This window comes from Elephantulus edwardii, unplaced genomic scaffold (genome assembly GCF_000299155.1).
Source record: "Elephantulus edwardii isolate Elephantulus edwardi_28Jun2011 unplaced genomic scaffold, EleEdw1.0 scaffold00063, whole genome shotgun sequence".
Taxonomy (NCBI): domain Eukaryota; kingdom Metazoa; phylum Chordata; class Mammalia; order Macroscelidea; family Macroscelididae; genus Elephantulus; species Elephantulus edwardii.
The window spans coordinates 13,193,600-13,209,383 of NW_006399813.1; the positions used below are offsets into that span (position 1 = coordinate 13,193,600).

The 15,784-nt window shown below is 40.1% G+C and overlaps 1 protein-coding gene across 1 annotated transcript in view; it reads left to right on the forward strand.

Moving 5' to 3' along the window:
- Positions 1-15,784, forward strand: part of HHAT (hedgehog acyltransferase) — a 569,769-nt gene that overhangs the window by 101,543 nt on the left and 452,442 nt on the right. The window contains exon 3 of the mRNA XM_006888008.1: positions 6,000-6,113. Within this exon, the coding sequence (XP_006888070.1) occupies positions 6,000-6,113 (114 nt within the window). The remainder of the gene's footprint in view (positions 1-5,999; positions 6,114-15,784) is intronic.

The window sequence follows — 15,784 nt, forward strand, 5'->3', positions numbered from 1 at the left end:
GATCTTTGCTATCAATTGTTATGTATCAGAGAGTTGGACAATGACCAAGGAGGATAGAAGGAGAATTGATGCCTTTGAGCTGTGGTGCTGGAGAAGAGTATTGAGTGTACCAGGGACTGCTAAGAAAACAGATTCATCCTGTACAATGGACTGCTAGGAAAACAAAGTTCATCCTGGAAAGAGTTAAACCGGGCAGTTCCTTGGAGGCAAGGATTCTGAGGTTCCATCTAACATACTTTGGGCATGTTGTAAGGAGAGACTGGTCCTTGGAGAAGGACATCATGCTTGGGAGGATGGAGGGACAGCGCAGGAGGAGAAGGCCCTCGATGAGGTACATTGAACCAGTGACTGGGGTAATTGCGATGGGAGTGTCAGAGACAGTGCGATTAGCACAGGACCGAGCCGAGTTTAGGGCTGTTGTACATAGGGTCGCTGTGAGTCGCAAGTGACTGGATGGCACATGAAAACAACAACAATATCACATGCAAAGAAAAGACTTTTTTTTAATGGAAAAGTAAAAGAAAAGATTCTTTCATTGTTTTACAAACCCTCCCCCAGGTCCCCTCCATGAACCCATCTTAGTCTCTCCCCAACCCCAAGGTTAGTCCCATTCTACAACAGTGGCATCATGTAATATTTGTCCTTTTGTGACAGGGATATTTCTCTCAGCATAATGTTCTCCAGAGTCAAGTTCATTAAAAACTATTAGAACAGTATATAGACAGAGAACTGCCAGAAGTTGAAAATGGATTTAGAAGCATCACCAGGGACATCATAGCTGATGTCAGATGGATCCTGACTGAAAGCCAAGAATGCTTATTTGTGCTTTACTGATTAAGCAAATGCATTTGACTGTACAGAGCGTAATAACGTATGGCTAACATTGAGAAAAATGGGAATCCCAGAGCATTAAACTCTGCTCATGCAAAACCTATACACCAGTAGTCAGCTGCTGTGTGAACAGAGCAAGGGAACATTCATGGTTTAAATTAAGAAAGGTGTGTGTCAGGGTTTTATCCTTTGTCCATACCTATTCAGTCTGTATACGGAGCAAGTTATTTGAGAAGCTGGACTCTGTACAAATGGCAGCATTTTGTGGATGACAATTGGCCTTCATTTTGTGGATGACACAACTTTGCTTGCTGAAAGAGAGGAGAACTTGAAGTGGTTGTGGCAGAAGATCAAACACTGCAGCCTTCAATATAGATGGCATCTCAATGTCAAGAAAACAAAAATTCTTACTGTCCAATAGGCGGCATCATGATAGATGGAGAAAAGATTGAAACTATCAACTTCATCTTCCTTGGATTCACAACCAATATACTTGGTACCAGCTGTCAGGAGATCAGGAGATGTATTGCATTGGGAAAGTCTGCAGTCAAGGACCTTTTCAAATTATTGAGGAGCAGTGATATCACTTTGAGGACTAAGGTGCACATGATTTAGTTCATGAGCTTTTCAGCTATTTGCTGAGAGCTGGACAGTGAATAAGGAATAAGGATGATGGAAGAATTGATACCTTTGAGCTGTGGTGTTGGAGAAGAGTGCTCGAGATCCCATCGATGGCCAAAAGGACAAATATATTTTGGAAAAGGTGCAGCCAGGGTGATCCTTAGAGACAGATGGGGCAAAGATAGATGTTGTGTAGAAGTCTCCACAAAGAATGCTCGAGAAGCTGAGACGAGAATTTCCATCCAGAGTAGACAAAAGCCAGTGCTCTGAATTTGGATGTTCAGGCTCTTGAATTGTGGTGAGACATTTCTGGTATTTTTCAGTTACTCACTGTGGTATTTCTGTTACAGGACCACTAGAGTACTAAGATAGTTACTGTTTTGGAGTGCAGCCTCTTCCTTTTCCATAGAGTAAACTCTTTCTGTCTTGTTTCATCTGACAAGGATTTATTGCTGGTTTGTATCTCACCTCTTATGGTACTGAAAAAGATATATCTAATTGACCAAAACCTGTAGAGTTAAGAAAGGAACTGGAGAAATAAACATGCATTAGCCAAGGTTCTCTTGAGAAAAACCTAAATAGTATTCCTTAGTTGATAAGTTGATAATAGATGGCACCAGGCAGAGCTTTGTTCTAAGTTCTATTATACTTAAGTTCACTAACTGTAAGTCAGAAGCAACTTGAAGGCAACTAGCAATATACATATGCTTGTGTACTCACACAAATATAGAGGGGAAGAGGGATAAGAGAGCTTTGTTTCAAAGACTTGGCTTATGTGATTGTGGGGGCTTTGAAGTTTGAAATATGGAGAACAGGCCAGTAGAGTGGAAATTTAGGCAAACGATGATTTATCCTGAGTCCAAGAGCAGTGGGTTGGCCACAAGACTGGAAACTCAGGCAGGATTCCCATGTTACAGTGCTAATACAGAGAATTTCTTCTTGGTAAGCCTGAGTTTTTGCTCTTAAGGTCTTCAACTGACTGAATGAAGCCCACCCACATTATCAAGGGCACTCCACTGAATGTAACTGATTGATGCCTAACATTAATCACATGTACAAAGTACCTTAAATGCAGTATCTAGCTGAATATTTGACCAACCAGCTGGGGACTGTGGCCTTGCAAAGTTGACACTTAAAATTAAACATCCCAGACAAGAATGTGGAAGAATTATCCTTGATTGGAAGCTTTAAAGTTTGCCTTGAACTATTCATTGACTTCCGAGTCTATAAAGCTTTGCTTACAGAAGCAAGTGAGCCCAGGTTTTTCTTTTCCACATCATAAACTGCTCATTGTAGCCATCTTGTTATGTCCATTGGCTCAGCTTTTCTGTCCGGTCATTTCCTTCGGGTAAATATTTTAAATGGTGAAGGATAGACAGCAGAGAAAGTTTTTATTCCATTAGATAAATATCTTCTGAAAGAATTAACGATGCCTGACTATGTTTGAATCTTCTTTACTTGGCATTTTAACAGCACAGGATTTTCACTTGTCTTGGGCTTTCAGGTGGAATATAGAGTTTTTTGGCTTGGTTTTTTTTTTTCCCTTTCTATTAAAAGATACTGAGGGTTTGGTTTTTTTTCCCTCTGAGAAATTAAACTTGGAAAAGGCAAGGGGAACTTGGAGTTATGAGCATAAACATAATTCTTAGTATTAAAAAACATTTATATTGAAGTAAAAATATTGAGGTTTTTTTTATATTATACTTAACAAAAATCAGTCTTGGATTTTTGTGTATTTTCAGCATATCTCTGCTAAAGTGGAATTTCTCCAGCCTTATCTCATCATGTGACCTTTGAAGTTGTTAAGCTTATTCAATTAATTGACTCTCTACTAACTTGGAATTTTGAAATGAAGTCTTGATCAGGAATCTGAGTCAGGTTAACAGTGGGAGTCTCTGTTCCTCTACTGCCTGCCTGGGAAGCTATGGACTGTTCTGCATGATGTTCCTTTTAATTGTAAGAAGTAAGGCTCTATGAGCAGGTTATATCCAGGATCTTGGAAGCATGTGTGATTTGAGAAGGCACAGCATTATTTTTCTTTGCTTTGAGAAAATGGAAAAAGAAAATCTTTCTTTAAAAAAACAAGTGGCAAAATTAAAGCTCTATACAATTTTGATTGGTGTTTTGAAAAGGATAGGAAACACTTGAGATTAACAACTACATGCAAGCAACATTTCTTACAAAAGGAAGCCCAATGCAGTGCTGTTGACAGATACTCATGGAAGCCTTCTAGAACAGAGTGGACCTTCCACTTATTGTTTCTAAGGCTGTTATCTTTCCCCAAAGAGTGGCTGGTGGATTGGAGCCATGACATTTTCTATTAGCTACTCAGTACTTAATCCATTGTACTGAATTTTTTAGATTGAAACGATTGATGATTTAATTTTATATGGATCCACAACCAACACCCATGGTAGCAACAGACAACGAATCAAAAGGTGTGTTGCCTTGCAGAAATCTTCTGTCAAAGGCCTCTTCAAATTTATAAAGGGCAAGACTGTCAGTTTAAAACTAAGATGTGTCTGATCCAAGCTATAATCTTTTCAGTTGCTTTCTATGCATCTGAAAATTGGATAATAAATGATGAGGATGACAGAAGAATGGAAGCCGTTGAGTTGTGATGTTGATGAGTATTGAATATTTGCTAAAAGAACAAACCAATCTGTCTTAAAAGAAGTACAACCAGAGTCTTTCTTAGAGGCCAGTGAAACTCCATCTCACTTTCTTTGGGCTTATTTTCAGGAGGCCCCCGTCCTTGGAGAGAGACAGCATGTTCAAAAGTTGGGCAGTCTGTTTCTTGTGTGATTTACATCTCCTAAAACCTGCTGGAGGGTCAGCTATGATTTCGCTCTGACTTGATGACATAACTGTTTTGAATTAGAATCCTTACTCCACTGGGGTGGTGCAAGATGGTCATTAGCAAGGTTTGCATTACCTATTGCTGGTTGACCAGTCACTGTGTTTAATTCCTTCAGGCCCACCTTTACCAGGATGATGTTCTATGGGACTCCTGAGATCATTTATGGCTTTTAGGTGTTATTCCTCAGGGCTCCACACATGCATTCTTCTCACATGATCTTTATCCTATCATCCATATCAACCATAGCTCAAGGCATCAACTACTGTTGTAGTTGTTGATTGCCATCGAGTCGAGCATGGCTCATAGCGATCTTATGAACAAAAGGCCTGAAACCCTTCTACAACTGTTGACATGCAGCTAGGGAACTGCATGGGCATAATTTGACAAAGACCTAGACCCAGCATGATATGTGAACATGGAGCTTCTATAAGCCAAGAGAAGTAGACTTTTCCTTGTTTAATCATACATTTACAGATATTGTTATTATTATTGTTATATACTGTTGAGTCAGGTTTTCAGAGGCGATAAATTGCACAAGAGGCGATTGCTCATCTTTCTCCCATAGAACAGCTAGTGGATTTGAACTACGTACTATTGAGTCAGCGGAACTTCTTATCACTTGTTATTCCTAGGTGCCATAAAGTTAAGTATGACTCATAAAGACCCTGTGAACAAGAGATCTGACCCTGCTGTTCTATCCCCATCATCTCTGACATATTAGAGCACATTACTGTAGTTACTCTGTCAGTCCATCTGATTGAGGGTCTTCCTCTCTTTCACTGACTCTCCACCTTTCCAAACATGATGTCCCTCTCCAAAGACTAGCTTCTTCTAGCAACATACTCAAAATATGTAAGATGAAGTTTTGTCATCTTCGCCTCCAAGGAGCACTCTGACTGTACTTTCTCCAAGACATTTCTTTTGGCAGTCCATCGGTTATTCAGTACTCTTCTTCAACACCATAGCTCAAGGCATCAACTACTGTTGTACTTGTTGATTGCCGTCGAGTCGAGCATGGCTCATAGCGATCTTATGAACAAAAGGTCTGAAGTTCATAGAGTTTCCAGAGGCATATTGTTTAGGAAGTAGATGCTACTCTTGTAATTTCTCTATTATATTATTCCACTGCCTATAAAAGACAGAAAGATTTATCATGAATAAGTGTAAGACATTTTATTAGTGTCTATTTTCTATTTCTCTCATTAGTGAAATTATCTAGTGATATTATTTGGGATTCCCATAATTGATTTCTTTTAGTATCTTTTGGAGTGACCTTGGGCAAATTAGTTTAGTCCATTAAGCCTCAGTTTCATCTTTTATTGAAAAAAGGGAGTGCTTTTTGTTTGTTTGTTTGTTTTTTACTTTGATAGGCTTCCAAGCACATAGGGGACCATGAGGGTTAAGCTTTAACTAAGACATTAAGACTTAGAACATAAAATTTGCATCTGGGGAATGACAATGAGATTAGCCAAATTGGAGGTAGGTGAGAATAAAGTTTGAAGTGTGTAAATGCTGTTTATAGATTTTGGGATTATATTGACCTTTTTTGCCCCCCGGATGGCTTTTTTTATTTTTTTATTTTTCATTTCAATGAACATCTACAGAGATTTTGGAATTCCATTCATTCATTGTTAAACTCAGAATGTATGAAAATACCCCAGTTAAACTTCTGTTTTGTCCCTTTTAGGACCCGACAGACTTCGAGTGGAACTTCTGGATGGAATGGGGGCAGAAGAGGTTGGGGTGGCTTCTCCTTGGCCACATGACAGTGTCTCAAATGGCAATGCTGCTTGTGAGGGAGGTAAGGTGACATACATCTCTTCCTGCTGAGCCTTTTTCTCCCTTGCTTTTTGTGAAGAAAGGACCTTGAGCTAACAATTGAAAGCAAGAGTTCTAACTTTTGAAGCCTGAAAAGGTGAGAAAAGAACTGTCAGTAATCATTTTTAGCTTCACAATACTGTCAAATGAAATGCCACAGTGTGGATGGCCTTAAAGACTGGAAATTTATGATCTCACAGAACTGCTGGCCAGGGGTATGAATTCAAGGCTTGCTTTCTCTGACTGCTCAAAGGAGGATCCTGTCTTTTCTCTTTCAGCCTCTGATAGCCCCATGTGTGTCTTGTAGACATAAGACTTCTTTTTCCACATGTGTCTCTATCACCATGTCTATTTTCTGTTTTTGTGAACCAGCATTCAGAAGGGATTCTCATTCACTGTGTTTCTATATCACCTGTTCACTGATAAAACCTTCAGAGAAAGAACTCATTTCCAAATGGAGCCACATTCACAAATACAGAAGCTAGGGCCTAAAAAGACCTTTTCTCTTTAGACACCATTTCATAACCAATAAGACATTGTAGATCAAGATTTCATGGTGTCCTACATTTACATCTTTCAAATTATTCTTCAATCTATTCTAGATAAGTTATTGAATAGGCTAGTGTATATGGATTAATTACTCTTAAATTAAAAGTAACTGCATATGATATTCTTTAAGATCATTCTCTTTTTTGCATAATACACTATACAGTCCATGAGTTATTGATTGTGAATAACATTTTTTCTTTTTTTATTTTATATTAATTTGCTTACAAAGTTCATATACAGTGTGTTTCACATTATTCTTCATTCATATTGTGTTTCATACAATCATTCTCATGCATTATGTTATATAAAATCAATCCTCTTTGGACCTTGCCCGTCCTTACCTTGTCTTTTCAGGTCCCTGCTAATCAATCCTCTTTGGAGCTTGCCCATCCTTACCTTGTCTTTTCAGGTCCCTGCTAGATCCTTCCCATTTCCTTCACCTACTCCATACACTGTCCAAATTTTGCAGCCTTGTGGTTTCACCTCTATCCATCCTTACCCCTCTGTTGCCACCCCTTCAGCTCCCATACATATTTTACTAGTTATACCTATATTTTTGCAATAATGGTCTTAGGTAGTATTTGCTCTTATGAGACTGAGTTAGTTCAGTCAGCATAAAGCTTGCCAGCCTTTCCCAAGTTATGTGGTATTTTTTGAAATTGTTAACTCCTGAGTGCTGCATAGTATTGCATTGTGTGAATGTATCACAACTTCTCAATCTATTCAGCTGTGGTTGGACATGCAGGCTGTTGTTATGCTCTTGCAGTGATGAATAACATGACTATGAACATTGGTATACAAATCTCCATTTGTGTTTCTGTTCTAATTTCCTTGGTGTATATTCCTAGTAGTGGAATAGCTGGGTCATATGGCATTTCTATGTTCAACTTTTTGAGGAAATGCTAAACTGCCTTCCAGAGTGGTTGTACCATTTTGCAATCCCACCAACAGTATATGAGAGTTCCTATCTCTCCACATCCTTCCAACGTTTATTGCTTGCTGTCCTACTCAACTGTGCCACTGCTACTGGGTGAGATGGTATCTCATTGCGGTTTTAATTTGCATCTCTTTTATTACCAGTGATTTTGAGCATTTCTTCATGTGTCTGTTGGCCATCTGAATGTTTTTTCACTGTGAAAAGTCTTTCCATGTCTTTTACCCATTTTGTATCAACGTTTTTCTTCTGGAAGCTCTGTACTATTCTGTAAACTTTTGTTAGGAGACCCTTGTCTGAGATGATTTTGCCAAATATTTGTACTCAGTCAGTAGATTTTATTTTCACCTTATTGGAAAAAGTTTTTAATGAGCACAGAGATGTAATCTTTAGAAAGTTCCATTCATTGAAGATCATTCTTAAATGATCCTATAAAAATAATCATCTTTTATTGAAAGTCTAGTTGATTTCACATATAAGATCAGGAGAATGATTTTGTTAGGAAGTGAGAATAATTTTAATAGCAGACACTTAATGCTGCTACAGCTGTGTGGGTCAGAGTTGTGCAGACCAGTGCAGCGGTGTGGACCAGTGCAGCTATACGGACCTGCAGTGCTCTGTGGACCAGAGTGGATGAGAGCAGCATTATGCTATGTGTTTTGAAGAAGAAGGGTTTCTTCAGAGTGGATATTTGGACAGCACTGGCAGCTGAGGTAGAACTGAGACCCTCTTCATGTGTTTGGGTGCGAATGGGACCTGAGATCCTCTTCAGAGGCTCTCTGCCATGGGACCTTAGCCTACTGTCCTCTCACATGTGCTCCTTGCATGCTGTAAATTCCCAATACAACAGGAAGGAGCCTGTTCTTGGAAGCTTATCAAGTCAAAATGAAGCATAACCAAAAGTAGAGTTGCAGGTAAAGCCAGAGTAAGTGTTTGATTCTTAGAGGTGCTTATGCAGGGATGAGAGATGTGGACACCTCTGAAAGAGAGAGCCCAAAAAGTGAAATAAGAAAGCAGTTGCACATGGCAGAGTATGTGCCCAACTTGGTCTGTTGTCCAGCTTTTTTTCTGAAAACCAGTCCTTTCTCAGCTTGCATCTTATCCTGGAAGAGAAGAAATCCTAATTATACAAGAGCTGTCTTTGATTTAGCTGTGGTATCAATGACATTTTCCCCCATGGTTACTTTCATCTTTGTAAGGTGGCAAAAACTGTGAGACTAGCTTCTGTGAGACTGGAATATACCTTTTGAACAATCCTAGATAAATGGACAATGAGGCAGTTGTCAGAACAAAGCAAGGAAAAATTGCATGGTTCAAAATTAGCAAGCGAGTGCATCAGGGATGCGTCTGACTCCTTACCTTTTCAATCTGTATACAGTACAGATCATCCTGGAGCCTGGGCTCTATGAGGAGGAATGTGGCATCTGGATTGGAGGCAGACTCATCAAAATCTGAATTATACAGATGGTACAACTGAAGGTGAGGAGGACCTGAAGTATTTGCTGTAGAAGGCCAAGGACTGCAGTCTTCAGTATGGATTGAAGCTCAACATCAAGAAGACAAAATACTCACCACTGGATGCTCATCAGATGGATAGAGAAGAGATTGAGGTTGTTAATAATTTCGGCTTGCTCAGCTCCACAATCAACACTTTTGGTACAGTCAGGAAATCAAAAGACAAATTGCATTGGCAAAGTCTGCCACTTCTCCAAAGTGTTAAAGAGTGATGATGTCTGTCTCGTATTAAGGTGAGCCTATTCCAGGCCATGGTCTTCACAATTACATGCTATGCATCAGAGAGCTTGGCAGTAACTAAGGATAACAGAAGAAGAATCAATGCCTTTGATAACTGGTGCTGGAGAAGGGTATTAAACATATCATGGACTACCAGGAGAACAAATAGGTCTGTCTTGGAGAGGGTGAAACCAAGTTTCTTCTTGGAGGCAAGGATTTTGAAGCTCTGCCTCACATCCTTTGGGCATGTGGCCAGGAGGGATTGGTACTTGGAGAGAGACATTATGCTTGGAAGGGTGGAGGGACAGTGCAGGAGAGGAAGGCCCTGGGTTAGACAGATTGATATGATAACTGAGGCAATGGGATTGAGTGTGTTAGAGACAGTGACACTGGCTCTTGATAGGGTAGGTTTCACAGCTGTCAACAGCATAGGGTTGCTATGAGTAGAAGACTATTCAATGGCAAATAACAGTAACAATAATAAATAATACCTGTGTAAGGTATGTGTGTGTTCCTAAAGTAGTGACTTATGTATTTACCTCAGCCATTCCTCCAACAGATTTGTTTAGATTTTTTTTAAACCTTGAAATTTCTAGAAATTGAACAAGTTTCTTTCTAACTCAGTATCTCTCTGATTATGAACAAAATGACTCATTCTCCTGTGTCTCAAAGAGCCCTGGAAACATAGTTGGTTATGTCTTGAGTTACTAACTAAAAGGTCACCAGTTTGAATCCACTAGTCGCTCAGTGGGACAAAGAAGCGCTATGTCTTCCCATAAGTATTCATAGCACTGTATACCTAATGGAAGGTTGTCAAGAATTGTAATTGATTTGGTGGCAATGAGCTTTTAAAAGGAACACATTTTCATGTCTCTTTTTTTTTACCTCAGTGAGAGGAAGATGACATACTTTTATGATGATTGTGAGATATATATCAAATCTTACCACTATTGTTAATGTTAAGGACCAGTTATAGTAAATATACTATAGTGTTAGATTAATACTCCAGTGTTATTGTTGTGTTGATTGCCTTCGAGTCGAGCACGACTCATAGAGACCCTATGAACAAAAGGCCTGAAGCCCCTCTACAACTATCAACATTTATCAATGTTCACAGAGTTCCCAGAGGCATGTTGTTTAGGAAATGAATGCTACTCCTGCTAGTATATTGATCATGTTTAGTTGTTTGTTTTTTTGTTGTTTTTTTTTTACTTTGCTTTTAGCTTTCTAACCTGAGGAAAATTTTTTCCTGCATGAAATCTTAATTTCTTTTCTGTTGTAAAGTTATTATGATAGGGCTATGGAGCCTGTGTGGTGTAGAGGGTTGCATGTTGGAAAGCTGACTGAAAGGTTGACAGTTCAAATCCACCAGCCACTCTGAGGCTCTAAATCCTCTAGAGATTTACAGCTTTGAAAACCACCTGGAGAGTTACCATCAGTCAGAACTAACTCGGCAGAAGTGGTTCGTTGTTATTGTTGTATTTATTTTTAAACCTCATTTATTAAATTAATTTTTTAAAATTTTATTTAAATTAGAGTCTTTTCATCTTACATTTTTCTTCTACTGGTATACTAAGAACTTGCAGTTTTCCTCCACAAAGCTCCTATGAACTGGAGTCTCTGATTTTTTTTTGTCAGCCTACTTCATAGAAATGCATATATTTAATGTGCTTGCTCTCAATTTGGTCCATTCCAAATGATTGTGTAATCCAAATATCTGAGCAGCAAACTGAGCTGATCCTTCTGAAGAAGGTGTTTCTTGGTTTTTGTAACAGTGCTATATTCTATCCCTCTCTCCTCACTCCTTCAAATATAGTATGCTTCATTTCTTAGCAATTCCATCATTAAAAAGTCAGGATGAGACATGGATAAAATGGGACAAAGGAGAAGCACAAAAATGAAAATAGAAGGAAATACAAATATATCAGTAATCACAGTCAATGAAAATGGACACAACCTTCCGCAGTGCATGAAAAAAAAAAAGACATTGTCAGAATGGATTAAAAAACAAGCAAACAAACAAAAAGGATAGAATCCAGAGATGCTCTTCATAGTTCAAGTTCAAACCAAACTGTGCTGGCAAGTTGATTCTGATTTACAGTGACTGTTAGGTATACAAGGCTGTAAATCTTAATGGGTGGAGACTGCTCAGCTTTCATAAGGACATTGAAAATTTGAAAGCAAAAGGATAAAAAAAGATATTTCAGGCAAATATGACTTCTTACCAGAAATATACTGATGTACGTTATCAATAGCTTGAATTTTTTTTTTTACTAATAATGTGAAGAGAGTTACAGCTTAATAATAAAAATGTATTTTCATTAGGAAGATCTGTTTATCTACTACATGTGTGTATGTGTATTTCTGTGCTGTGTGCATAAAGATTTTTCTCCCGCCCAAACCCAATACTCACCCCTTGGGAGTGATTTCCTGTTGGGATGTATGGTGTGGATTAATTCCTTGTTCCTTGCCAGAGGCTCCTTACACCTTCCAAACTCCTTCCATTTTCAGCTGTATTTTTCACTTCCCACTATAAAAAATCTACCTGTGAGAGGTTTTAGATATCCCTGTATTTCATATCCTTGTGATTTCTGTCCCACCACCCATTTGTCAGTTTGTCCTGTTGTAATCATGTGCATGTTGCTGTGATGAGAAGCTACATCACCAGTTTTTTAAATAGCAGTAGGGTCACCCAGATTGGGCATGTTTCTGCAGAGCTTCCAGACAGCTTCTAGAGTTTCCAGAAAGGACTGGAAATTAGACATGACACTTTGGATGCTGTATTAGGAGAGTCTAGTTGCTGGAGAATGATAGCAGATCTGGGAAAGTGGAGGACCATTGAGGTGAGAGAAACAATTTGACATATAACAGAAACAAAGGACTCAGATATGCCATCAGTCATGAAGTTTGGATTAGGATTAGGCAGGAGTCTGCTGTTTCATATGTGGCTACCATGGATTAGAGTTGTGGTGTTGGAGAAGAGTGTTGAACATACTGTGGACTGCCAAAAGAACAAACAGATCTTTCCTGGAGTGAGTGAAACCAAGCAGCTCTTTGGAGACAAGATTTTGAAGCTTTGTTTCACATATTTTGGGCTTGTTGTCAACAGGGATCAGTCATTGGAGAAGGACATCCTGCTTGGAAGGATGGAGGAAGAGCACAAGAGAGGAAGACCCTGGCTGAGATGGATTAACTCAGTGACTGGGGTAGTGGGAGTAGAGTGATGGAGATAATGAGATTGGCTCAGGATAGGGCAGGGTTCAGAGCTAATGTGCATAGAGTGGCTATGATTTGCAGGTGACTCGATGGTACATAAGAATAACAATAACAACATCTGTGAGTTAGAGTCAGCTTGACAGCTGTTAGCAACTTTGAATTGAGGAGCATATGGGTTAATCTCCGTTTTGCCATTACCAAGCTGTGCATCCTTAAGGAAATAATGTCTATGAGGTCATTTTCTAACATAAGGAGCACTAGTGGCACAGTGGTTGAAGAATTTGGCTCCTAACCAAAAGGTCAATAGATTGATCCCACCATCTACTCTGCTGTGGAAATTGAGGTAGGCTCCTTCCATAGACATGGGCAGTATTGGAAGCTCTGTGTTGGTTTTGTTTTGTCCTCCACAAAACTAAGACAAATCTATTTGATGCCACTGGGGATTATGCAATAGAGATGATACTGCTTACTTCTTGGGGATGTGGTGAGGGTCCTTAGGGTGTCAGGACAGAGATGGTAGCTCCTGAAATATGTGTTTTATTTGTTTATGGTTTCTCTTTTTTTTTTTCTTTTTTATTTTACTTTGGTTTATTTACAAAGTTTGTATATGTTGTGTTTCACACTACTATTCATTCCTATTGTATTTAATACAGTCATTCTTATGCATTATGTTTTATAAAGTTAATCACCATTGGACCTTGCCCATCGTTACCCTGTCTTTTCACCTGGATCCTTCCCATTTCCTTCACTCCCTCGCTATACTTACCAAACTGTGCAACCTTGCAGTTTCACCCCTATCCATCCTCGCCCCTCTGCTCTTACACCTTTCCCCCTTTGATACCCATACATACTAGTTACCCTTCTATTTTTATAATAATTATCTTATGCAGTATTTGTCCTTATGGGACTGAGTTAGTTCACTCAGCATAATGCTCTCCAGTCTCTCCCAAGTTAATATTTTTTCAAAATCAGCTCCTGAGAGCTGCATAGTATTCCATGATGTGTATGTATCACAGTTTCTCAGCCCATTCAGTTGTGGTTGGACATTTGGGCTGTTCCCATGTTCTTGTGATGGTGAAAAACAGTGCTATGAACATTGGTGTACAAATCTCCATTTGTATCTTAGTTCTAATTTCCTTGGGGTATATTCCTAGCAGTGGAATAGCTGGGCTTGTGTGTGTGTGTGTGTGTGTGTGTATTTTGAACTGTGTTTTGAAGGAAGAACAATTGTCACTCATCTTAGCCTCTTACATGTCTTTATCAGATCTAGGGGGGACAGGTAAACTTGTCTTATCTGCATACCATGTCTTACCGAATAGCAGTAGAACCAGGTAGAGCACTTTTCTTGAAATGAAGCACAGTTTCGCTGAGTCATCTCTCTGTGTGCCTCTCTCATCATCTTTTTGCAGTCCATGTCTGATTTGTGGACAGGGTTGTGGTTGTGGCCAGGACACAGTGCTGTTTTTGTCTCAGTTTGTTTGGCTCTTAGAAGTGGAAACCCCAGCTTTGGCCTCATTAGCTCCCTGCTTTCAGCACCTGGACTGAGTGTTCCAGATGGCCCTCACTTGAGTGGCTGTGACTGGTGCTCGTTCAGGGTGGAAGATGTGGGTTGCAGTTGTCATTTATTTGCACATTCCTCGAGGCATCATCAACTATGGATGATGCAGTGAAGGGAGAGGAGAGAGACATTACAGTCCTTGCTGCAACAGCTCAGACGCTGAAGGATGCTTCCCATCTGCAGCTAAACTCCTTCCTTCCTTGGCTTGCTGAACCTCTTCCCAGAGAGAAGCAGTTTCTTTTCAATAACACATCCCTCCCCCCGCCCCTTGCAGTTCAGTTGACAGACAAGTAATGAAACTTTCCACTGGGAGCCTTGGCCGAGGTTGAGTGCCTTTTCTCTGGGCAGGACTCTCTTTTTCAGGTTTTGGCGAGACAGTATCAAGAGCCAGAGCCCAGCGAGGGGAAGCTGAGTAATGGCTCTGTGTGTTGGCTGTGGGTTTGTTATGATTGGATTGTGTGCTGGGCGGGTCCATCGGTGGCCGCCATGGCCTCCCAATCACCTGAGACACTGTGTTCTCCTCTCAGAACTAAAAATACCCCTGGGTGACCTTTCTAAGAAGGCTGGCCAGTGTTAGGGGCTGTGGTGGGTGTTGTTACATTATCTTAGAACACAGTATCCACTGTAGCCCTGCCTAGAGAGGCCACATCACCAGGCCCTGACTGACCTCATCCACTGCAGGCTGTGCATAGGGCTGAAAAGTGTGGTCCCCAGAGTGCTGGCTGAGATGAGTAAGCTGACTTCTGGAAGGCTGTGTGTGGTACATAGATGCTCCCTTCCAAAACATTCCTGAATCCTCTCTGTACACACCCAGTAAAAGCTCAGGTACTAATATCTCTTCTGAAACATGATCCTTGTCCATTAATACATTTGCCTGAGGAGAGCTGACATTGCATTTCCTTTGTATGGATACACTGTCTTTGCTCCTAGAAAAATAAGTTAGAATACATTTGCTTGGGTGCTGGTGTTCCCCTGCCCCCTATTTGTTTATGGTTTTTCTCTCTTTCACACACATACACTTACTTTTTTTTCCCTGTAGAAATTGCAGCTGGCTGTGTAGAATGTAATAAATTAGGCTCTGCATAAGAAATGTATGTAATAAATTATGCTCTGCATAAGAAATAGTGATTGGGTGCTTTTTTTATTTCTCAAACAATGCCCCAGCTAAGTGGCTTCTGGGCAGATGTACAAAATGAATTAATGCACAGCAAAGTCTGATACTGTTGCCAGCCCGAGCCCTGACTTGACGGGCTCTCACTCCTCCTCACATAAGCAAGCTAATGAAGGAAAGCACTCAGGCACATCCTGTTATCACTTAGCACCCACAGCACAGAAAGAGCACATGTCAAGAGAAAGTTGGACTGGGAAGGGGTTTTGCTGAGTGGTTCTTGCCCAGGCTGGCCTGATCCCTTATGAAGGAGTCTTGAAGAATGTGGGTTCGCAAAAGACAGGCGGGGGTAGAAAATTTCATGGAGGAGTGCTGATTTTGAACTTGGAAACAAGCCAGCTCAGTTGGATAATCTTCAAAGGGACTTCATGAGGCAGCTGGGAGTAGAGTCTGTGGCAGGTGTTCACTTTCTTAGCTTGGTACCGGTGCCATAACAGTTATTAAATGTTTGAGATTTCACTAAGCATAAGTTCAAGAGACTCTTGTGAGTGGAAA